Raw genomic sequence first — 24818 nt, 5'->3', positions numbered from 1 at the left:
ATAGCAGACCATTTACAGTCAGACCGCTTCATGTAGATTAGTTTGATGGTTCCTGATCTGCGTATTTGGGAACAATCGTTGTCTCCCCAGCAACAATTAGGCAACCACACATTGAAGTGCAGAGCTCAAGCTCCATGGTTTGTAACGTGGCAACCCACAAGCAATGTCCTGCCATTTCCAGCTTCAGCCAGCCTTCTTGTGACTCAGAGGAACATCATAAATTCCATTTTCGCCACAAACACGTGGATCGCTATTTCACAAGCTGAGCTCTGGTGAAGAGGCTCACCTTTAAATGAGCTGATTTTAACAGAGGGACAGAGTGAAGGTCTGGCTGATGTTTGCTGGTCAGATGTGCAGATTTACCAGCTCAGGTCACCATCTGCGCCGTGAGCTTCAGCAGCGCTCCTCTTCCGCTCACCGTCATCAAGCGACTTATGAAATCTAGACTTTGCAGGACAGATTTCAGCACTTCCTCTCTTGTTTCTGAACAGGAAATACCGAAGTTGCAGGTGCGTTATAGGAGCTGATTTCAACTGTGTCAAGGAGGAAATACGACTGTCGTTTCCACTACGCAAGCAACTTCCTGCTGAAATTGTGGCACATAAAACCTTCCAATTGGCTGTCAGGACAGATGTGGACAGCTGCCAAAGAGCTATTGACAAACAACATGAGGTTTTCATTTATTTAAAAAATATTTTAATGCACCATTAATAAAGGGTCCAACGCATTAATACAAGAGAAATATTGCAAATAATATTAAAATAATCATCAAATTAAAAGGAAAAACAATAAAAAATAAATGAATGGAAGGTATGTACATGTTTCCTCCTCATGGAGAGAGGAACAGGAACGACATATTTACAGCTTGAAATCAGTGTGTTTCTACGAGAAACAAACACCTCTACAATATTTACATGTACTTCGTTGACTTTTTTTTCTCCTTTCATCTTTTTATCCTGTATTAGAGGGTTGGTTTGTACTGAAAGGCTTTCATTGCAACAAAAAATATCTTACACATTTTCCTGTTTGGGAGGGAACGAAAAATAAAGAGTCTTCTGCTAGTCAGAAGCTGAAAATGAGAGTCAAACTTTGGACGGCCACAGCCATATGAAAAACAGAGACAACACGAGGGCCATGGACGCCCCGCTGTCTGCAGCGGATCTCAAACCTGCGAGGCTTATCTATATATACCTTCCACCCATCTACACTGCAAACAGACCGTGAGGAGGACGTGTGTTTGCCTTAGGCTGATGAATTTGTCAGGGAAGAACGTTCTGTGAAGGGTGAACGACCCCGAACACAAAATACACACTAACGCATCTGGAAAGGCCCACAAAAGAGCAGAAAGAAAAGAAACTTTACGCAACTAAACCTTTGAGGAGACTCGATCTAATCAAATAAATGTGCCTTTTAAAAACATCTGGAGCACACAGACTGACTAAGTTAAACACTGAGCACATCATTATCACTGGGACCTGCAGGAGTTTGGTGGTGATCTGTTTTAACGGCTGAACAATGAAGAACTTTCCGTTTGCCAACTGCTGAAGTGGGAATCTGATATTTGACGACAGAAAGGAAATACAGAAATACTACGGAAGGAACAACTAAACACAGACAGAGAGATCCTACCAAACTAATGAGTTCTCCTCACAAGACATTTTGTTAACAGCTTTAAATTGGGAGGAAAAAAAACACAAAAATGCCAATTCTCTGTTGTGCTGATCCTGCAGATGAAACCTCAGCATCCATGTAAAAATCAAACACACTTTACAACTTAACAGACACGTTTTTACGGTGGGTTAAAAGCAATAGTTCAAAGGACTTCACTCTTGTCCATACGGAGGGCAAATCAGGAGAGTAACGCACGGCGGAGATGGGATATGACGCTTTTATAGGGCGGTGGGTGAGTACACTGAAGCTGATGTCACTGTAAGATGCTTACAGCTACTGCAACTAAATACAATTAATAACAGCAATAGTAATATCAATATATAATACTATGAAATGAACAAAAAAAAAAGCTCCAAAAGAATCTTCACACTTGGAAATCTTCTTGCATAACTGAAGACCAAATCGATTAAAGTCTGTCATTTTAAAAGTGCGCCCGTCACGAGCGCTTTTAAAACCCTGAATTCGTCTGATATTCCTGTGCGTCTGTGTGCGGATCTGTGTGGGTGGGCGCGGGGAGGGGTCCAAGGCTGTGGATTACGTGAGCTGACGCAGACATAAAATACCAGTTTTTTCTTCTTTTTTTTTTAAAGTTTTCGTTGCCTTCCTTCAAACGGACATTGGCGTGGAAATAGAAAGACCTTTCATGCCTGGCTGCTAGGAAACACCTTGTTAGGACAAATGACCAAATCAAGTCCAACAATACTGTCAAAGAAGAACAAATAGTGAAACAGAGCCCCCCCCTGTTGTTTATCATGTCAGGTAAAACAAAGCACTCACACACTGGCTTGTGAAACTGCCAAGAGAATGAGAAATGTGCATGAAAAGTGCAAGTGTGTGCGTCCGCTTCCTGTGAATTGTGAGGATGGCTGCGCGGCCATCCGGACGAGTGGCAGGGGGTCCGGAGGGTGGCTTTGTTTTCGAGGTACACTCTTAGAAGGGTGAGCAAGGGGGGTGGTCTGGGTCTGGCTGGCCGTTGGCTAGTGAGGAAGAGGAGCTTGTCACCTAGTTCAATGTCCCGCGGCAGTTCTCTGTCCCGCACAGGCAGGGGATCTTGTTCTCCTCGAGGGGGAATTTGTAGTCATACGTGATCTCTTCATTGACGGCGATGGCCTGCTTCGAGTAGATCACGATCTTCTTCTGGGACTCTATGGTGATAACCTTGGCGTAGCAGTTTGGCTGAAGGAACAGAGCAATGACAGAGTGATGAGCAGCAGCCCCGGCAACACATTCCAACAAAAAGCCTAAAGCATATGAGATGTAGGAGAGTTGACTGATGGTGTTCACACTCACAGTGCAGCAGTGGTTGATGAACCGCGCCAGGTTGCCACACTTGGTGGCGTCTATAATCGTGTCATGGTCCACTCTGAACAAGTAGCTGCTCCCGATGCCCTGCTGCGCGTACCTCTTCTCTCGATTGTCAGCCACCATCTGGACACACAAACATCTGCTCAGTGATCACTGAGCTTTACACTTCACACATCACTTTAACACTGACGCAGATGGGAAGCAGCACAGTACCTGTCTGATGTTCTGACCCACGTACTCGATGACCATCTCATCAGCAGCAATGGGCTCCATGGCGAACAGGCCCCACTCGTGGATCCTGCTGCGTCCAAAACGGAGCTTCTTTTTGCGGAACTATGGAGGAGAGAAAAGACTCGAGGTGAAAATGGATGAAGCATGCAGGCCCTCAGATGAAACTCCAGCCTGGAGCAAGCACGTGTACGTGGAACACGCAAGCACAAAATGTGGATTTAAGCGTCAGTGTTTTCAGGTGCCCACGCAGTTTGTAAGAAGATCCTGACTCATCAAGAAGGACTTTCCTGACATGTTTAGCTTTGCTTAGCACAAAGACTAGAAGGAGGGGAAACAGGCTGATTAAATTTCCTGTGGATGAATCCCTATTTCATCACGACAGCTCAGACGTTCCGTCAGCAAAGGCCGAAGGTTAAATCAGTCACTGCTACTTTAGCGACAGTGGACCTCAGCTGTTACTTATTTAAAAAAAAACACACTTTAAAACATGAATGTGCTGAAAAGTGTACAGTGAGCATGTAGGTACATTAGATAACGTGACTATAAGTGGCGGTACCTTAAGCTGGTTGAGTTTGAGCAGGTCAGAATCCATGACGGCCGTGGTGCCAATCACGGTGAGGAGACGGCGCTGCTCTGATCGTCTCTCCGACAGCAGCCGGTTAGCTCCCTGGCAGGAAACAGACAGCAAAGAGCTTTACAAAGGGGCACAATCTCATGTTATCATACGGCCTTGAACTGACAGAGACTGAACCAGAGAAACACTTTGACCTTAGCGCGGGTGGGGTTCATTTGAAAGCATTCGCTGGAAGGTCAGATAACACTGTGAGTGGATGGTAAGAAGAGGGACGGAGGCAAGTTTATCTTCCATTTCCACAACGTGTGATAAGTGAATGCAGGCACAAGCAGCTCGTCCCTGCTTACAGCCCATCGTGAAGCATTACTGAACCAACAAAAGCAGGATGAATTCTGGAGACGACTTATACATGACATCCACAAGTATTAGAGGTCAAAAACCTTCATTAAAAGTACACAAAGCACAAACAAAAACTCAAATCAAGATGTAAAAACACTGTTCAACAGCAAAACTGTGGGGTAAATGTCGACCTGCTGTTCCTGCCTTACTTCATGTCACCTTCTCAAGATAATAAGGGCCCCTATTGTTATTTTACATTTACATTTTGTAAATGCTCATGGCCAAAAAAAACCACACTGCACACTGATGCTTTTGTGTGTGCATGTTGAGCTGAATGGCTGAGGTTTATGTTGGCTGGAACATTTATGTAGGCCAGGTGTTCAAATAATAAGCTTGCTGACAGGTGAGAAGGAGAACACAGTTCATAACTGTTAAGCTAAGCAGCAACATAATTAAAAAAAAACACTGGGGGGGGCAAGATGGCGTCGTAGTGAGAACACCACACCTGTTAGGCTCCGGTGAGGCTTTCTGAATTATCCGTTTAAAACACGTATTCACCTGGTGAAACGTTACAGGCGTGTGTGGGAATAACTGAGTATGAGCTTGGAAGACTATTTTGTCAAAATGCCCCATACTGGTCGTAAGATTAAGACTAGGCCTATTAGCGAGAAGCAAGCTACGGCCGAGCCCGAAGAAGCTAACGCTAGTGAGGGAGAAGCTGCCACTGCAGAGACCGAGGAAACTGTGAGCGACGTTAACCCGAGCATCCTGTCGGCTTTGAGTAAGATTACTGACAACATTACAAAGTTACTGGATGCTAAAGTCGACAAGGTTCTTGCTGCCATAAATGAGCAAACATCCCAGATGCAGGCTTTGACAACGCGGGTTGGTGATGCGGAGACACGGATCTCAGGCGTGGAAGACACTTTGGACGCACTGCAGGCTAAAGTGACAAAACTTGAAAAACAAACATCCGACATGGCAGAGCATATAGATGACTTGGAAAACCGCAGCCGCAGATGCAACCTCCGTCTGATTGGGCTGCCCGAGGGCATGGAGGGAAAAGATCCAGTCACTTTCTTGGAGAAATGGATTCCCTCCTATCTCAATCTCAAAATGAAAGCGGGGAAGATTAAGTTGGATCGCGCTCACCGCTCCTCTGCACCGAGGCCGGATCCTAACCAACGCGCCAGACCCATCATCATGAAACTCCATAACTTCGCTGATAAACAACGAGTGATGGCCGCAGCCCGACGTTTTGCTGCAGAACCGAATCAGCCAGCGGACCGGATTAAAGTCTCCTTCTTCAATGATTACTCAGCGGCGGTGGCCAAGAAACGGAAGGCTTTTGACGAGGTGAAGATCTGCATGAGGACGAAGAAGGTGGATTATGCGCTCCTGTATCCTGCTACGCTTAAGGTGATCGTTAATGGTAGGGAGAGGAGATTTAACACACCGGAGGCAGCCGCGACCTACGTGGAATCGCTGCCCTGATCTGCTGTAACGGTAACCTCCGAACTGCCCCTTTTTTTCTGATGTCGCGCCTGGACTGCACTTCTGAGGAATCGTGAATACTTGCCCAATCCAGGCGGGTGTGACTATATCCCTTTTCTCCTCTAACCTTCTGACCATCATCAACCAGGTGAAATGTTTTACTTCATCTGTGCTTGACAGACTGTGTTCAAGTCTATGAGTAGGCGCGAGTTAAGCGCGTGCCGCGCCTGTCGGCCCCTTGCCGCAGGCAGGAGAAGGATGGTTTTCCCCTACAGGTTCAGTAGGACAGCCGCCAAGTTACTGTTTCAAAATGTTGTGTCACACAGCTCTCTCTGTTTCTCTTTCCCCACATGCATGACTTTTTCATTTTATTTTATTGTACTATTATTATTATTATTTGTTTATTTTTTCCCCCACAAAGAGTCTGGTGGATTTGGCTTCATGTCCTTTATATTTTAGGCTACATGAATAATAACAGTAAAAATGAAGATGAGAGTATGCACCTGGAATGTAAGGGGTGTCCATAACCCTATCAAGAGGAGAAAAATACTTACATGTTTAAAGAAGGATGATATAGATGTTGCTATGTTGCAAGAGACACATCTTGACGACACTGAACATTTAAAGCTGCAACGAGGGCCATTTGGACAAGTATTTTTCTCATCCTTCACAACAAGAAGTAGGGGGGTAGCAGTTTTGATTAGGAAAAACCTACCTCTTACAATAACTGACTGTGTTAAGGATCTGAATGGTCGTTATGTGATTATCAAAGGAATTTTGCAAGGTCAAAATATTGTTATGATGAATGTATATTTTCCACCTGCCCACCCAATTACTTTCCTTACCAAAATGTTTCTGGATTTAGCTCCATTTCTTCCTAACTCCACTGTTATTGTTGGTGGTGATTTTAATTTAGTATTAAACCCGCTTATTGATAAATTTCCACATAGCACTTCTCCCCCCTCTCCTCAGGCCAACACACTCCATGCTTTATGCGAGGAGTTTGGGCTTATTGATGCTTGGAGGTGCATTCACCCCATGGACAAGCAGTACACATTTTACTCAGCTCCACATAAGTGCCAAACTAGGATCGATTATTTTTTTCTGCCAAGAACTGACTTATATTCAGTTTCATCATGCGATATAACCAGTATAATTATTTCCGATCACGCTAGAGTAATAATGGATATAAACCTCAAAACAGGTCTACATCGATCTCGGCACTGGAGACTTAATACCATTATTCTTAAAGATGAAAAATTTATCTCTAATTTCTCCACTGAATTCAATGCATTCCTGAAAATTAATGCCTCATCGGCCAGTAATGCCTCCATCTTATGGGAAACGTGCAAAGCCTATGCAAGAGGGTTAATTATCTCATACTCTGCATCTAAGAAGCATCAAAGACAGGAGAAACAAAACTCTTTGGAGAGTGATCTGTTGGATAAAGAAAAAGCATATATTGCTTCTCCATCACCATCACTATGGCAAGAAATCACAACACTCAGATCAGCTCTAAACTGCCTTCTTACTAGGGATGCAGAGAGGAAAATGAAATATACCAGACAGAGGTTTTATGAGCATGGAGATAAAGCAGGCAAATGTCTGGCCTACCATGTTAAGAAACGTGCAGAATCCCAAACTATTGCAGCTATATCTAATGAGGATGGTCACAAAGTATACGAAAATAAACAGATAAACAGCTGTTTTAAAAAATTTTATCAAAACTTGTACTCTTCCGAACAAACTCCAGAAACCGAACAACTAATGGATAATTTCTTCGCTCAATTTGATTTACCACATTTATCAGAAGAGCAAAAGTCTGCCCTTAATAGTCCCATAACTAAAACTGAAGTGATCAAAGCCATTAATACATTACAGAACGGAAAGTCACCAGGACCTGACGGTTTCTGTTGTGAATTCTATAAACAGTTCCAAAATATTCTTGTAGAACCGCTTCTTAATATGTTCAATCACTCTTTCACCACAGGAGAATTTCCACGCACTCTAAAGGAGGCCAATATATCCTTAATTTTAAAGAAAGGGAAATGTCCGGAATCTTGCAGCTCCTACAGACCCATAGCCCTTTTAAATGTGGATAGGAAACTGCTTTCTAAAATCTTAGCTTCCCGTTTAGAAAATCTTTTACCAATACTGGTTAAGGAAGACCAGACAGGTTTTATAAAGGGTCGGAATCCAGCCACTAATGTTAGACGTTTGTTGAACGCTATCCTAGCTTTTAAACAAAAATCTATTAATGGCCTGGTGCTTTCTCTTGACGCAGAGAAAGCATTCGACCGAATTGAATGGTCTTTCCTACTTCATACACTGGGTAAATTCGGTTTAGGGGAGAACTTCATAAAATGGGTCAAAATTATATATACTAGGCCGCAAGCAGCGGTCTTGACTAACGGGCTCAGGTCTGAATATTTCAACACTCACAGAGGGGTGATGCAGGGTTGCCCTCTGTCGCCCCTCTTATTCGCTTTGGCCATAGAGCCATTGGCTGAGGCCATAAGGGTGACACCCACAATACGTAGTTTAGAAATTGGACAGCTGTGTCATAAAATAACCTTGTACGCAGATGATGTTTTGATCCTTTTGACCCACCCTGAAACATCAGTACCAGGTCTTCTTGATGTGATTAACAGATTTAGTTGCTTTTCTGGTTACAAGATCAATCTGGCCAAATCAGAAGCTATGCCCCTTGGCACCCTTTCAAAAATACCAACTACTGTACCTGCCTTTCCTTTCAAATGGTCTCCTAACGGGTTTGTGTATTTGGGAATTTTCATTACCCCATCCTTTGACCAATTATACGAGGCCAACTTCACACCCTTATTTTGTAAAATTAAGCAGGACTTAGAGCGATGGACTCCACTTCCTGTCTCCTGGTTAGGACGCATTGCCCTGATCAAAATGAATGTATTACCTAGACTACTGTACCCTATTCAAATGATTCCTGTTCTGTTTTCCAAACGGGTCTTGAAGGATGTAAATGGGTGGCTCAGCTCTTTTATTTGGAATAAGCGCAGACCCAAGCTTAAGATGGCAGTGTTACATCTACCAAGCTCAATGGGTGGCTTGGACTTACCTAATATTAAAATGTATCAACTTTGTGCCCACTTAAGATTTGTTAACGACTGGGTTAAAGGTAGAACTTCAATCTGTATGGATATCGAGGCAGCTTTATCACAATGCAGATTAAGTGATTTACTATTCTTTAATAACTTTAAAGAAATTAAAGCCTTTTGTACAAACCCTGTAACAATTAATACTCTAAAAGCATGGAGGCTTGTCCGCCGTCTTGAGGGAAGGTCAAATAAAACATCTATTTTCACCCCAATAATAAACAACCCAGCTTTCCCCCCAGGCTCTTCAGACCCTGGTTTTCGGCAATGGTCTAATAAAAACATTAAATCTCTCAGGGACCTTCTCTCAGATGGTAAACTTATGTCATTTGAACAACTCACTAATAATTATAAATTGGGCAAACACGATTTCTTTCGCTTTTTGCAAATAAGACATTACATTACTCATAGCACAACCCTTATTGATCACCCTGAAATATCTGCTATCGAGAAAATTCTATTCCAACATCAGCTGAAGGTATCTTTGAGTTTATTTTACCGTGTGCTTATTGGTTTATCCTCCACTGATACTCAGAGGATCCAAGGCTTGTGGGAGAAGGAGCTGTCTGTGACCATAGATGAAGAAAAATGGGACACTATTTGGGCTCTTGCCAAAAAGATTTCAATTTGTACTCGGACAAAAGCATTACAATTTAAAATTCTACAGAGATTACATATATCTCCTCATCGCAGACATCTCTTCAACCGCTCGCTCTCCCCTTTGTGTCTCAAGTGTAAAACTGACGTGGGAACTTTAACTCATTGTTTTTGGTCCTGTCACAAGCTTCAAAGATACTGGGTTGAAATTATAAGTGAATTGGAGAGAATTTTTCATGTTAACATAGACATGGATCCCACATCCTTGATTCTGGGTCTTTCAAGTGACCATTTAAAAACAGCAGCCAACAAAAGACTGTACAATATTTTAACGTTTGCAGCTAGGAAAAACATTCTTTTGCACTGGGTTAATGACAAGGTTCCCTCTATTTGTGGCTGGCGTAAGATCATTTTCGATCTGATCCCCCTGGAATATCTGACCAACGTCATACATTACAGTGTAGATCAATTCTATAGAGTATGGAGCCCATTTTTGGACTATATCGGACCAGACCTCTCCTCCCTTCTACTGAAAGGACTGTTGTGAGCGACATCTGCTTACTTTAAGCCTGTTCCATCATAACGCTGATCCATCGTCTTTTGTATTTCTCCGCTGTCATGATATCTTTTATTGAGAGCTGCTGTACTTGTTTTGTGTCTTGTTATGTGTCTAATGTTCATAGGCACTGTCTGATTTGTTGACGGAAACAAAACTCCAATAAAAAAAAAGTTAAAAAAAACAAAAAAAACAAAAAAAAAAAAAAACACTGAGTGCTTCCCATCACTGTCATCTCATCTGCACCCTGTCAGAAGAACACCTCCAGCCTACGCTTTGAAAACATTTCGGCTGTGTACACCTACACAGAAAGAGCACCGGGAAGGCTTAACCGCACTGCTGCCTACCTGTGACAGGTACAGACGTTCTCAGAACAAAGCAGATGCTTTCAAGTGGCTCGGGACATCAAAGAGGCCGACTGACGTGGTGTCCAGTCATGATACTGAATCGAGACGCAGCACAAAGCCAGATGGAAAACACATTACTGGGAAATCAAAGCAGCCGCCTGCAAATGACCTCAATGCTCAAGTGTGCCGACCTCCCCCAACAACAAGCAGGCAGGGTGTGAAGAATGACCGACCATCGATCGTGATGTGTGTGCATCGCTCCTGCTGTGACCCAATACAGCTCAATTCCCCACATGATTTAAGAGGAACAGATACTTTTTTGAGACATGAAGAATGACTAAATGCTGAAAATAGCAAAAATGATGAAAATGACTAAAATTGGAAAGGCTGGAAGGATTGAAAAACTGAGTGAGAGAAAGACAGCGGGTCAGTTAAACGCCACATACTCGTGGCAGATGCCTTGCATATGTAGCTGCAGGTGTGGAGTTAATTATAGGTGGGGTGAGCCGTTCAGGAGAAAGAGTGCTGATGTCACCATCTCTCCATTTTTCCCGAGCATGAACGCCGCCGGCTGCTGATTGGCTGGAACAATGTCATGAGGCTCACTCCAGCCACTTTGTTTCCCATTTACAGAACCAAGGCTGTGTACAAAACCTGGATTTTCTTTTACACAGTGCGCACAGAGCAGACAGCTAGCGGGCCGTGAGGAGATATTCACCGTATTCAGCAAACATCACGCCACCTTCAACACCGTCAGGAACAAACACAGGTTTGAATCCGGTGGATCAGAGGCACAAAATGTCTTTCCTTCAGGATGTGAGGCATCTGCATTCATTTCTTTGCTTGTTTGTAAATGAAATCCAGTGGCCTTGAGGTCAACGTGCTGCGGCTATCACACAGTTTACGTCCAAACGTTGCCAACCTAAACATCACAGGATTAGATTTACCTGTGGTGGAGACTGATGAAAACCACAGTTTGTTTAGGTGCTCGAGCTCTCCGCTGAATAAAACACACCACGTTTCTTAAACAGTGTTTAGAGCATTCAAACGTCTGCCAGTCATCTGTCTCGCTGAACGGCTTCAGCTTCAACACACAAGTGTTGCACATCAGTGTGTTTTATGTTCGCTTGTAAAATGTGAGCACACAGGGCATGTTACGTTTCATCTTCCAATAAAAATGACTTTTATTAATCTATTTATAGAACTAACCAGATTGACTGTATAAAATCTAACAAAAATGATCTTCAGATGTGAAAAGGCCGTTAATCTGAGGCTTTAATTAACATTCAAAACGAACGTAAGACAGCACCAGCTTTTCAAAATAATTTAACTAGTATACTACTAGTACCTAGTATACTTCTGTTTCACTGCATCTGTAAAGCACTTCAGACGCAGCGTTTAAAGGGTCACTTTCTGTCCGAATTAAAGCTCCATTTCAGAAAATTGAGAATGTGTCATTCTGGAAAACTTAAAACTAACAATAAACAACAATAAACAGACTTAAACACAAACGGTAAAGTAATAACGTGATGTTCTGTTCTGTTTGGAAAAGGCAGATCGCTGTCACACACATCCATCACCATCCATCTCTACTGTTTGGAAACCTCTCTCTTATTATCCCAACCCCCAAAACTGCCAGTTAATCCAAATGACTGTGGGCCAACTGCACTCACAGTACATCTCTGCCAATTCAATTCCTTTGGGATGTTATCAAGCATCATATTAACCATCTGTAATCATTTTGAGCAACGACTGAACCCCCTGAAGTTTTTTATGGAGCCAGCAGAGCTGGACAATAACCTTCTTTCCACAACATGGACTTCTGGGACCACATTTGGATTTTTTTCTAAACTTTGCCTCAACTTTGCAAACAATTCCACCCACTTCACTTCCACAGCAACCGTCAAACCTTTAAAAAAAAAAACACTGGAAACCTCCAGTATTCAACTGGTTGATAATTTTGTGCTTGTCTTGGCTGCACACTGTTTTCACAGGTTCATAACAGCATTTTAGCATAACTCAACATTTATGCTCATCAAGACTAACGGTGAACATTAAGTCCCCTCTAAGAAAGAGACAGAACCAACTGAAAACACAGGAGTTTCTGGTAAGCTCCCCTTTGTAGCTAAGACTATTCTTGCTTCATCTTAAAAGTCTTTACTGTAGCTTCAGTATTTCGGTTCAGCTTGATCTCAACAGGCTTTCTGAACATTGACTGAAAAGCTTGTTACCACAGACTCACATCTATCGCTGTTTAACAGCTTCAGACAGGAACGTAATGGTGGTAAAGACAGAAATAATACAAAAATCACGGATCCAGGGAACGGCGCTTACCGAGCTGTCGACATTCTCCACCTCCCGTATGACCTGCTCGGGCAGGTCCAGGTCCAGATAGACGTCCTTCTCCTTGCGGCTGATGGCGTAGTAGCCCTCGCTCCTGGCACAGCCCGTTACGTGTTCACGAAGCTGCCCACCTGCGTTCTTCTTCTTACGCCGAGGGTTCGGCAAGTTGGTTAGTGCAGCTCAAAGGTTAAGGTCAAAGGCAGGAAACCACAGCGTGATAGAGACATATATATCAATGCAAAACTCAGATTCTGTAGGGTACTTATTAACTGACTTACTGACATTGGTACCTGGGGTTCAGACATATTTACTGTACGGTAGTCTCTGATAAGGATATTAGTGTGGCTGACCCAGTGAGTATCATTGAGCCAGTCAGAGCTGTGGTCGTCCTGCAGCAGCTTCTCATACGTCTTCTTCAGCAACATCAAGTCTTCGCCGTCCAGACCGGAGTTCCAGATGTCATACAGGATGGTCATCTGCTCGAACTCGCTGCGGTTTTCGAACTTCATGGCTGATGGCTCGGGTGCTGGGACAGGCTTTGGCCAGCGCTGGGATGATGTTACCCCCGCCTCCTGCAGAAAGAGGCGCTCGCTCTTCCTCACCTCTTCAACCGCCTCGTCCTCTGTGTCTGAGCTTGACAGCTCCCCTGACTCAAGCTCCTCCACGTCCACGTCTTCCTCAGAGTCCTGCACAGAGGAAGAGGAATTTATTACAAAGAATACGATGGCCCGACACCTAAATCTTGTGCTGGGTTTACATTTTGACAGATTTCCCAAAACACATGCACGTGCTGTTCTACACAGACAAGGTAAAGAGCAAACATTTAATGAGGCAGACCACTGATTGGACCATCCTGTAACTTATTTATCACAAGAGAAGAGAAGAGAAGCCTCAGGATCTGTCTGGCTTAGCTCAGCAGATGACGCTGTTCAATCATGTAATGTACTGTACGTTTGGTTTGCAATAATTCATTGAAAAATAAGGTTTGGGGCTGTTGGCTCAATTAGCCACAATCAGCCTAGCATGTGTGATGATAACCTGAACAGGTGGTTCATGCTGGTGGCTGAGCACCTGGGGCCTGAACTATGAAGCAACAAGCATAACAGGGTTTTAATATCACTGCCCCAACATGAGAGCACAAGTACATCTGACAGTAATTACACCTGCATATTCCTTTACTTGAATATGTTGCTGAGATGCAGCTTTGTTCTTACAGCTGCAACCCTGGAGTTTTCAGTTAGCACGCTGACCACAAACCCTGTTTCGTAGCACAGGGCTCTTGCTGACATTAGTTTGAAGTTTGATAAATACCAACTGAACACACTGACAAAACTCTGAGGCAACATCAGTAGTTCTGTGCTAACTGACTGATCAGGGACTCTGATTAGTGTTATTGTAGGGAGGACCACAGGGCTGCATCGCTGCCTGTTCCTCCGAAAACATCCTCGGGCGGAATTTATATTACTTTTATATTACATCTAAATGCACTCTGTAGCATGTTGGTATTCCCACTGATCAAGCCCAGTTACATCATTTCATACAGTGGGGACATTTTTTGCAAGCAGGTCATTTTGCCTGGGGAAAACACCTGATGGCATCACAAACAAACATCAAAGGTTTATGTGCCACAATTACAGAAACCCAAAATTGGCCGTACAGATGAGTCACAGCTCTATTGTGTTGCTGTGTCTGTCGTGACAGTTTGTTACCTATGACACACCGTTTATGGTTAAGACATCCACAAACATTTACAGGAACAGACCAGAAGTCCCACGCACCTCTAGCTTCCGCTTCCTCTGTTTCTTGCCCGGCTGGTCCTTCTGTTTCTTTGTGTGATGAACCTCAAGGTTTTCTTTGTCTTTTCTCCTCCTCTTCTTGCTCTTCTCCTTTTCAAGTTCAAAACCTTTGCCCGCCGGGATCTTCTTTGACGATGGCGGTAGAGCTGAAGTCTGGCCCGCGTCCTCAGACTCACAAAGCACTCCCATTGGAGACAAGTATTCTCCTGTATCTCCCCTGGGTGGTTGCGCCTCTCCAATGACCTCCTCTGGCGCTTCAAGCACCCCAGAAATAGTGTTGAGGTCTGCTGGGAGCAAGACAGAAGAGTCTTGTTTGGAGGAAGTCCTTTTGGTACCAGGCGGTGCTGGGAGAACAGGGGGTTTGCAGTAGTTGTGCTCCATAAGGACAATTACACCCTCTGGGCTAATAACCAGGGCCAGTGACTGTGGGGAGAAAAGATCTTCTTCCATCTTCTGCTCTTCTGCCTCATCAGATGTCTCCGTCTCCTCTGAGTCCCCTGCGTCAGGGTCCATTTTCAGGGCTACGTCAGCCAGCACAGACAGGTCTGTGGCTGAAGCCGAAGCCAGCTGCAGGAGGCTCGATGCCCCCAGCTGCTCTCTAAGTCTCAACCTCTGCTCACTTTCATCCTCATCGTCTTCCTCTCTGAGGGAGTGACAGGAAGAGGTGGACAAGCTGGTCGTCCGAGGCCTACCCCTGGACCGTTTGTTGACGGGAGGCGGAGGAGGGGCCTCCTCGAAGGCCATCCTGCACATAGAGGCGTGATCCAGCGGCAGGTTCTGCACAGTGCGGCACACCATAACAGGAGGGGCGGGAGATTTCGGGGAGTCCTTGCCCGCACCCCGCTTTCCAGGGGATTTGACCTGGATGGTCTGAGGAGAGACAGGTGGTCCCTTTTTGGACTCATCAGAATCTGGTGTTCGTCCAGACGGGGGCACGATGAGGGCATTGCCTTCACCTGGTTTGGAGGCAAAGGGGAGCAGCTGGATGCCCTGAGTGGGACGAGCTGAGGGGGTCGGGGCAGCGGTGACAGAGGAGTCTGCAGGCCTGCCAGGGGAGAGGAGGAGAGAGTCACCCGCCAACTGGGAGGGAGATGGAGACAGCGGAGCAGTCAGCAGCTGCGGTTTGCCGTCGCTCTCCCCCGTGGAGAACGACACGGTCTTCCTGCGTTTCTTGAGAGGTGGCACAAGAACGACAGGAGACGAAGGACGTGGGTACGGGGGCGATGGAGGTCGCTTCGTAGGTGCGGTCGCATCTGCCTTGCTGTCCTTGGCTTCGCCTGAGAGAAAATGACAGTTTTGAAAGCCTGATCCAAACTAAAGACAACGCACTAAATATAACTTTTCCACTTGTTGCACTTTTTAAAGGCTGTTTCATGTTGGAGCTGATGAAGACTTCTGACTGACCTGCTTTGACCTCTGCCTTGGCAACAGCAGCTGCGTTATTTTCCCTGAGAAAAACACAAGAAAAAGCGTGAGCCAGCAATAACGACATGATGAAAAGTACGTTTGATCAAATGATATTGACCGAACATGTCGCTGAGGACAAGCCTCCTGCAGCAGCACTCAAAAAAAACTGAACACAGAGTTTCATACCTGTGATCCTCTTTCTCTGTTGTGCTGTCCATGGTTGACTCATCCATGCTGTCTAGCCCATCGCTCTCAGCCCGCTCTCCTTCCTCTTCATCCTCATCTTCAGAGGAAGATGAGGATGAAGATGCTGAAGAGGAAGAGCCCTCAGAGGACGAGGAGAGGCTCTCATCATCACTATCGGCACTAAGGGCATCATCTAAAAAGAAAACAAAGGTATCGCTGCTGCCTTACATGGAAGCAAACAGAAAAACAGACACGCTAATGAGACTACAGGTCGTGACTTACCATCAGACTCCTTCTCGCTTTCCTCTTCTTCCTCATCCTCCTGTGAATAAAAAAAGGTTGCAGTTACCACACTTAAAGGTCACAGCGAAATGCTGCCACCTAGCAATCAGTAAGAGTGACAGCATGACGTTTGAGAACAGAAAGCATTTTCAGAGGACTCATTTATGCACCCAGTTCGTGTTCTTGAATTTATGTTATATTTTGTTGTTTGCTTTAAAATCAAACACACACCTTTTCAGTGGAGGAGCCGTCAGATGTCTCCTCTCCCTCGCTGCCAAGCTCCCAAGGCTTCCGACTTCTTGGCTTCTTTTTCCTCCTCTTGTTGTCCCTTTCTGCGCCGTGCCGGTCTGCCTCTGGTATTCTGCCCTCAGCAGCTGGAAACAGGACGACAGTTTGAGTTTGAATTTTTGACGATTTATCCAACCTTCTCTCTAGAATTTTGAACATCAGCTCAGCAAACCTTCGTCATCCTCATCCGGTGGGGTCGAGGGTCGTGGCCTCTTCATGTCTCCCTCATCAAACTCTTGAGGTCCTTTCCTCTTTACCTGAGCAAACGGGACACCAAAACTCTTACAGTCTACCTTGCTTTTATAACCTTATATCGCAAAATCTGACACAATACCAAACACTACTGCAATTTTCTCCATTTTTTGTATTTGACAAATATCTGTGTTTATATGTGATTAATGATGCTGGAGTCCTGTGGAATCAGAGGTGTCTCTGTTTTATCAAAGTGCAAGTTGTTGAACATGGTGACACACACCAAGATCTGATGCAGTGTGGAGCTTTTACCTTGAAGGAAGGCAGTCGGAGTGCTCCTCGGACAGCAAATCCTTCCATGCCGCCACTCTTCGCCCAATCCACAAGAGACATGAGGGGCTCCCGAGGACGGCTGACCTTTTCTTCTTTCTTCTCATCGTCCCTTAAGGCTGACACCCCCCTCAATATTGTCTGGAAAGGCTAGAGGAGGAAAACATTTGCGGTTTATGACTATTTTTATTGATTCCCTCTTTCCATTTCACAGTGTGACAATGATGACTGATGCTCTGTAGCATCCCCTCAAGGTGCTGCTGCAGAGTACCCCCGCCAACAAAAAGATCTATAAAGGGGTTCTTAAGTTCCTAATGCAATAAATGTCATGAACAAACTGCATGAATCTGCACTCTTCTGCACTGGATGTGCACTGTGTGGATATTGTAATAGTGTATTGTGAGTGATGTGATGTGATGAGATTTGCTGTATTGTGATGTTTTTATTGTATCTGGTGAGACAAAAGCGGATATTCAATCCTCGGCTAGATGATAAAGTTGTATTTTATTCTATATTCTACTCTGTGTGGTCAGCAGCATCAACTGAAAATGAGAAAGACGAATTCAAAGTGACAGCAAATGGTAAAACTAGTGACTATTTATTTATTTTTTAAATGAAAATGGAGAAAGCTAAATTTGAAGCAACAATGCACATACCAGTAGATAAGTAAGATGTTGATGGTGGAGAGAGATTTAAATAAGAGTTCAATGAAACAACACCCCATTAAGTACAAGTGATTAGTCCTCCTTACCTTGGCCTTGGTCTCTTTCCTCTCCCACCACTCGTCAAATGTGGCAAAGGCAACGTTCTCCACCATTTTGCGGTTCAGGTCCCTCTGCATGATGTTTTTCATTTCCTGGATCAGAGTGGCCAGGACCATCTGCACCGTGGCCTCATGCGGATTCTCAGCCAGCATGGGCATCTCCTCCCCTGGAGCCCTGTACTCATCTCCATCCGCGGGCAGCATGGTGCCGTAGCCAGGTGGGGGCATGTAAGAGGGGTAGTGTGGTGGTAAGACGTGAGGCGGCCAGCCAGTATGAGGAGGTGGGATGCCATGGTGTGGAGGGGGTGGTATTTGAGTGTTGTGGGGGTCAGGGTAGGGGTAGGGCATGTGTGGGGGCATGTAGCGGTGGTCCTGGTCATAATGAGAGCCTGCCCCGCTCCCCTCTTGGTCCATGTAGGGGTGGTGTGAGTGGGGTGGTGGCATAGAGTGGAGATGGTAGGAGGTGTAGTCTGCAGTGGCCGCCTCACCGGGGCCTGGGGTGCCGTTGGATGACGACATGCGCAGCTGGTGTAGGCGACTTAGCATGTGGGTCTGCATTTGGAAGGACATGGGCGCTCCACCGCTGTACTGGTTCATCAGCTCCATGGAGGTGGCATAGTCATACATGTGGTGGGGCATGGGGGGAGGATACTCAGGATGCAGCTCCATGTGGGCCAGGGGAGGGATTCCCGGGGGAGGTGGGGGCTGGAGGGAATAACCAGGGGGAGGGGGAGGAGGCAAATGAGGAGGGTAGGAAGGTATGGGAGGGTGCATGGAGGTGCCAAAGTGCTGTGCAGAGTCAGAGATGGGTGGGGGTGAGGATGAAGGGTCCGTTGTTTGTGACGGCATGGGAGCCTGGGATGAAGAGGGTGAGGACCCTGAGGTGGCTGAGGGCTGGTGGGTGGTCACTGTTGTTATGGTAGTCTCCTCCTCCTCCTCCTCATCTGAGATCTCCATGTCTTCCCCGGAGGAATGAGGGGAGGACTGAAAGAACAGAACAGAACAGAGAGTTTACTGTTTTAAGTTGGGAAGCTTCCTGAGTGTTTGAGCAACAACCAGAAAATCAGGCTGTAAAGATAACTCACAAGCACAGAATCAGGGAGTGTACTGTCGGATAATAGCACATTAACATGAACCACGAAAATAAATAACAGTAAAATCATAACTCAGGCAAAACCCTGAACATAAACACTATGCTTAGTTTGTTAATTAGGATCTTAACGTTATTTTTCTTTCCTTTCATTTTCTCCTTTTGCACCAAGAAGTTTTATATTTGCAGACTTGTGTGTGAATATATTTTGTGTGTGTGCATTTCTAATAATGAAAAACATTTTTTCATTTACAAAAATACTTTTACATAAATCAAACATCAAGTTTATCTTTGGGCTGCCTTGACCACAGCAATGAGCTGCCGACCCAGTGCTGCATGCATGCAACAAAATGCAGTTGAGACCCAACAGTCTGAACCCCGACGTCTTCTTTCGTGCTGCTGATCTTACCTGACTCTGTCCATTGTAAGGTGGTGTGTGTGCTCCTGTCCTGCTGCGTGTGTCAGCAGATCCAGCCTGTGAAGATTCCTCCTGCAAAGCTGCAGTCCCAGTGAGGCCAACCTGGGGCTGGGGCTCCTCCGGGGGGAGGACGTGGGAAGAGTAGGTGGAGGAGGATGGTGTGGTTGCTGTAAGTACAGTCGGACTCTTCCTCCCCTCTCCCCCCTTTCCCCGTTTCCTTGCTCTGTGGCCATCTCGATCTCTTTCCCCTTTTCTCCTGTGGTCCTTCTCCCCATTGTCCCCCACCTGATTGCCACCTGTGTGCTCCCCTGTCACGTCACCTGCCCCACCTCTTCGCTCTCCTCCATCCCCACGTACACCCCTCTGCCTGTCCTCTTTCCTGTCTTCCTCATCTTCCTCATCTGACGCGAGGAAAGAAAACTTAGCCTTTTGTTCCTTTAGGAGCATCTCAATGCGAGAGTCAAGGCTGCTGCTGTGGTAGACAAATGGTAAACTCTCATTGGTGGAGTCTGGCTCTGGGGAGGAAGAGTCACGCTGAGCTGGTGGTGGGGAGCTGGAGGAGGAGGGGAGATGGTGTGGGAGTGAGGTAGAGGAAGGGGAGGTTGAGGAGGAAGCGATGGAGGGGTGGGGCGGAGAAGAGGGCGGGGGCGTCTTTGGTGGTGCGGGTGGGGTGCTGGGACGGCGTTTGGGTTTTGTCCACTGCTCTTCGCGGGCCGGACTGTCCTGGTTAAAGTCCAGTGTTCCAAGTGTCTCAGCTACAGCCGCTGCAATGACTGACGCTGGCGGGAGGGGAGGTGGCGGCGGGGGAGGTGGGGGCAGAGCACTGTGGTGACCAGCATGGTAGTCTTTGTCAGCACCCGCCGAAGGCAGAGAGCCCCTCTCTGCCAGGCTTGTGCCCCCTAGACGGGTGGAAACGTCCAATCCCTGAGGAGGGGCTGGGGCAGGCTCTTTGGAGGTGGAGTATGCAGAGTAAGATGAAGGGGGAGGAGACATGCTGTTAGATGAAGAGCGGTAAGAGTTGGAATTGTATCTAGGGTCGGAGCTGTTGGAGTAGTCACTGTCTCTGTCCCTGTCCCTGTCTCTATCTCGGTCTCTGTCTCGATCTCTGTCTCGGTCCCTGTCCCGGTCATGGCTGCTCCGTCTACGGCTGCTGCTGCCATGGTGGTTGTGAGAATGGTGGTGGTTGCGGTGTCTCTGGTGGCTGTGGTCACCTGATCGGGAGCCCAGGCTGTCTCGCCGGTACCCCCTTTCGTCCCTGCGATCTGAGTGGTGATGGGAGTGATGGGAATGGTACTTTGAGGAAGAGTTTGTGTCTTGCTGGTGGTGGTAAGATGACCTTCTGGAGCCAATGCCCCCCGCCCCATAGCGGCCCCCTGAGTCTCTGTCACGCTCCCGGTCCCTGTCTGACATTGGGGGCTGATCATATTGGGTGGCAAGAGGCGGCGGTGGCATTGAGGAGTGGTGCACCATGTGTGGCCCAGGCCCTCCAACGCTGGGATAAGGGGGGTAGCACGGCGGCTCGTTGGGACGGTATGATGTGGTTGGGGGGTACATAGGGCGACCTCGATGATACACTGAAGGTTCCTGTGCATCCTCAGAGTAACGAGACACTTTGTATCCTCCAACAGTAGATGAGACTGCAGAAGAAGAGGAGGAGGAAGGTAGCATGTCCTGGGGAGGGTAACCGCTTCCCAAAGTGCCAGTATTGTAGCCAGTATGCCTGCAAGACACAAATGAGGTAGATTTTGGAATATTATTTTGTGGACTTAAGCATGATTGACATTCACAAACATGCAACTACTGACTCTGAAATCCTATCCGCCCACTGACGACCTGCCAGGTGAGCGAATGATCAAAAGCAAAAGCTCCAAGAGTTACATATTTGTGTTATTTAAGCACTTTATGTTCATCCAGCAGAGATGCTGTCAGTTGTGCCAACAGAAAGTTCTACGCAAAGCATAATAATGCCTCCATACTTGTGTTATATACAACACTAACAAATAACATAAATGACATGTGCAATGACTTCTTCAGGTGTCATAAGCTATGATTTTGTAATATATTAACAAAGATGTCGAGTGTCTCCACTCTGATAGAGTGGCCAGAATCTGCAACCTAAATGATAACAGCAGTAAGGAAAAGGTAAAAAATTAACATCAACAACTAACCTTCCACCAGTGTAGCCCGAATCTTGTGAGAAAGGAGTCCCAGACCTGGAACTGTAAGGTGTCCCTCCACCTCCCTGAGACGAGGCAGAGGAGCCTGCCATGGAAGAGGGGGGCGTGTCCAGACGCTGATCACTGTAACCAGTATCCGCAGAGCAAGGGGTGATATTCCCTGATGTGAGGGCTTGGACCCCTGCTGCTAAAACCGCAAGCTCACTGGAGAGCCTCCGTCTGATTTCTGATGACTGTGCAGCAAAAAGGTATATATTAGGCAAGCAAATATTTTCCATTCACCCTATAATTACATTTTATTTGATTCAGAATGTGTGCATATAAAGACAAATAATTAAAACGCTCTTCTTAACATCATTTCACACAGCACAACTGTAGATCATTAAATGACAATTATGCTTTGACGATACCGTGTCAGGCTGTGGCTGTGATGGGGCCTGAGGCTGGACCCTGTCTGTCAAAGCCTTGCCTCCCAGGGGAACAGTTTGAGGAGTGTAGGACCCGTTAACGATAAGGTCATAATACTTCTGCCTCTGCTGGCCTGGGTGACAAACAAACGGCACAGAAGAAAAAATACATGCTGTGAAATTAGCTCATCACAAAGAGGGCTGTGCAGCTTTGGGGGAGATGATCGCGCTATGGGTGCTTTGTGGTTCTATGCACACTACCCTTTTTTTAATTGGCTTGTGTTCTATGTCAATTTGGGTTAATGGGACTCAGTATTTCAGTGGGCTCTGAGCCCATAAACACAGTTATAAACCAAAACCTCAAACATGCTACCTGTTTATACCGGCTTATTTTCCATCACTGAACTAACATCGCTATAAAGATGTCGCTCTGAATCACCACTGTAGTACAGATGCATCAGGCTGAGTGTTTCAGCTTACCTTTAATATCTAGTTGAGCATGAATGATGTTGCCCATGACAGAAGTATTGTGCAGTTGCTTGACTGTGTCCTTCGCTCCTCTGGTGCTGGTAAACAACACCCTGGCCAAGCCCAAGTGCTTCCTGGTCTTGGGGTGAAACAGAATTTCCATCTCCTCCACCTCACCAAACTTGGCACACATTTCTGCCAAGAAGGGCTCCTTGATATTGTCATTGAGTCTAGCAAAGGTCACCTCCTTAAGGGGTATGGGACCCACATAGAACTCATCAAGCTGTGAAGAGAAATGACACAAAATCAGGGAGAAGAATTTGTCATTCAACAGATCAAGCTGCTGCGTAGTGTGAAATCCATGCTGATCTCCTAGTCTCACCTTAAACTTGGGCACTGGCAGGGACAGTTCTGTATACCTGGACCATAGCCTCCGGGGTCTCGGGTCCCGCAATTCACCCACGGGAGGATATCCAGAGTCCTGAAAACATTACGCAGGTTGTACCACATAATACAATTCTAGGTTCATGCACATTATGGATGAAAAATGGAAATGAACTCACTGGCACGCTGAAATGCACTCCATCATATCTGTAGATTTTCTGTGCGACCCGCCGGATGGTTGGGTCCTGGACGAGTTTGTAGCTCTTCCACTGCAAACTGACAGCTTTTTGTGTTTCTGCCCCTCCGTCTGGATCCATCCTACAACTGGGTTTCAAAGCAAAACCATAATTGCAGACACTGCCGCAGCTACGACTCGTGCACAAAACCTCGTCAGAACCAGAACCACCACCACCAAAGGCGAAGCTTGACCAAATTAGCTGCGGAACAACGTAAGAGCTATACTGAGCAGAAATGCTGCAGTAATTACAGCCAAAGTATGTTTGGCCGCTGGCAACAACACAACGATGAGCTGCGTCACATCGGTTAGCCAAGCATGAACTTTTCTGACCATTGTCTGCTAATGGTAATTTTCAAGGTTGAGGATAAAAGAAATTAAACGGGATAATAACCAGAACGTTTTAAGCCTCGACTAAGATGCTGCGTGCTGTCAAAACAATGACCAGCGTTACGTCACTGACCAGGTAGTTCAGCTAGCAACATGCTAGCTGCACCAACAAAAATGGAGAGAAACTGTGTTTTCCAACGTAAAATCAAAATTCGCGTTAAAATCTGGTTACTTCGGGTTCCGAACTATTCCACAGGAACCACACCATCGGTAGCTCCTGCGTGATATCACGTCAACTGATGTTAAATTACTTGTGCCTTCTCGCTTTAGCTAGTGCAAGTTAACGCAGCCGTTGGCTAATGCTAACTAGCAAGAACATCAAGTTAGGAGCAAACTCTGATCTCATTGACCCTTCGCTCACATCGATAACATTTTATCAGCGACATTCGTGTTATGCACCTCTCTTTGAGGTTCTACCGACTTGTTTTGCCTCTAGTGCGCCTAAATTCAGACCCTACCTCTTCAAGACCTACTGCCCGCTCATCCGAAAGTAGCAACCCGCCGCTACAGTGTAGGCAGCTACAGCCAGGCCCGGGAGACGAACAAGAAAAACACTGAGTCCTTAACAGAAATGGGACATCTCCGACTTGGCGCCTAAGCAAAACTGACGGGCTAAAATGCTGCCGCTATCATTCCGGTACCTAGTCAAGGCAATAACACGCCTCTGAGTGCGGTGAAGCCATTGTTTTCGCTTTAAAATCCCTATATTGTTGAGACAGCCGCCATCGCGTAACCAACCTGAAAGCCTCGCCTGTTCTCCATCAGTGTATGCGAATGCAGCCTGCGATTTCTGAGCGGCACTTTCTTCAAGACAGATTACTAAAAAAAAGAAAAACAGAGCGCTACATCGACAAACAACACTGTGAATACAATTCAGATTAAACAATAATTAAGGGAATATATGGCAATATTTTTTAATGGTCACGATTTTACAGTTGAAAATATGTTTGAATCTGCTCATACAAACCCAAACTCAGGAAAGTGATCGTTGCGCCCCCTACAGGAGAATCGTCGTATTTAACATATATCGGATATAATCCTACGTTTATCAATTTGGTTCAGCGTTTCCAGTAAACATTTAAGAGAATTAAACAAGTTCTATTAAAGTGTATCTAAAATGCTATCATTTCAAATTCTGAGAAAAAGTATTTTCAGTAAAAGTATGGAAGGTAAAAGTGTTTAGTAGGCAGCAAAATGTCCCCTGTAGGTGCTTTATTACATGGTTGATTATAGGATTACAATTATTGACGCAAAAACGCAAAAGCAGTATTTTAATGTAGTTTTTAATGTTATGTCATTTTACTTACACTGTATGTACATAATGCTTGGTAGTTTAATCTTAATATTTTATAAAATGATCATAGGTTTTGTATATATGTTATATAAATTCATGACTACAGCAGTGAAAGAAAAGTGG

At 45.6% G+C, this 24818-nt stretch overlaps 1 protein-coding gene across 3 annotated transcripts; it reads right to left on the bottom strand.

Moving 5' to 3' along the window:
• Window positions 1-686: 686 nt before the first annotated feature.
• On the bottom strand, window positions 687-24152 carry setd1a (SET domain containing 1A, histone lysine methyltransferase). 3 transcript variants are annotated; one of them, XM_070980726.1, is made up of 21 exons: window positions 24140-24152; window positions 22956-23100; window positions 22775-22873; window positions 22405-22675; window positions 21928-22058; window positions 21509-21750; window positions 19332-21060; window positions 17821-18816; window positions 17052-17219; window positions 16720-16804; window positions 16491-16633; window positions 16260-16299; window positions 15978-16170; window positions 15789-15832; window positions 14367-15661; window positions 12926-13274; window positions 12580-12761; window positions 3764-3874; window positions 3190-3309; window positions 2962-3099; window positions 687-2847 (listed from the first exon to the last, which is right to left on the bottom strand). In XM_070980726.1, exons 2-21 carry the CDS (start codon window positions 23091-23093, stop codon window positions 2674-2676), a joined length of 6648 nt encoding a protein of 2215 aa, XP_070836827.1. In that variant the 5' UTR covers window positions 23094-23100; window positions 24140-24152; the 3' UTR covers window positions 687-2673. The 3 variants fall into 3 exon arrangements, with proteins under 3 accessions (XP_070836827.1, XP_070836828.1, XP_070836826.1); XM_070980727.1 differs by lacking the exon at window positions 24140-24152 and adding an exon at window positions 24043-24126; XM_070980725.1 differs by lacking the exon at window positions 24140-24152 and adding an exon at window positions 23860-24120.
• Between the last annotated feature and the right edge of the window lie 666 nt (window positions 24153-24818).

Source organism: Chaetodon trifascialis, chromosome 15 (assembly GCF_039877785.1).
Source record: "Chaetodon trifascialis isolate fChaTrf1 chromosome 15, fChaTrf1.hap1, whole genome shotgun sequence".
In the NCBI taxonomy this organism is placed as follows: domain Eukaryota; kingdom Metazoa; phylum Chordata; class Actinopteri; order Chaetodontiformes; family Chaetodontidae; genus Chaetodon; species Chaetodon trifascialis.
Note: the sequence above shows the minus strand (reverse complement) of the source record. Positions and strands in the feature narration are given on the sequence as shown.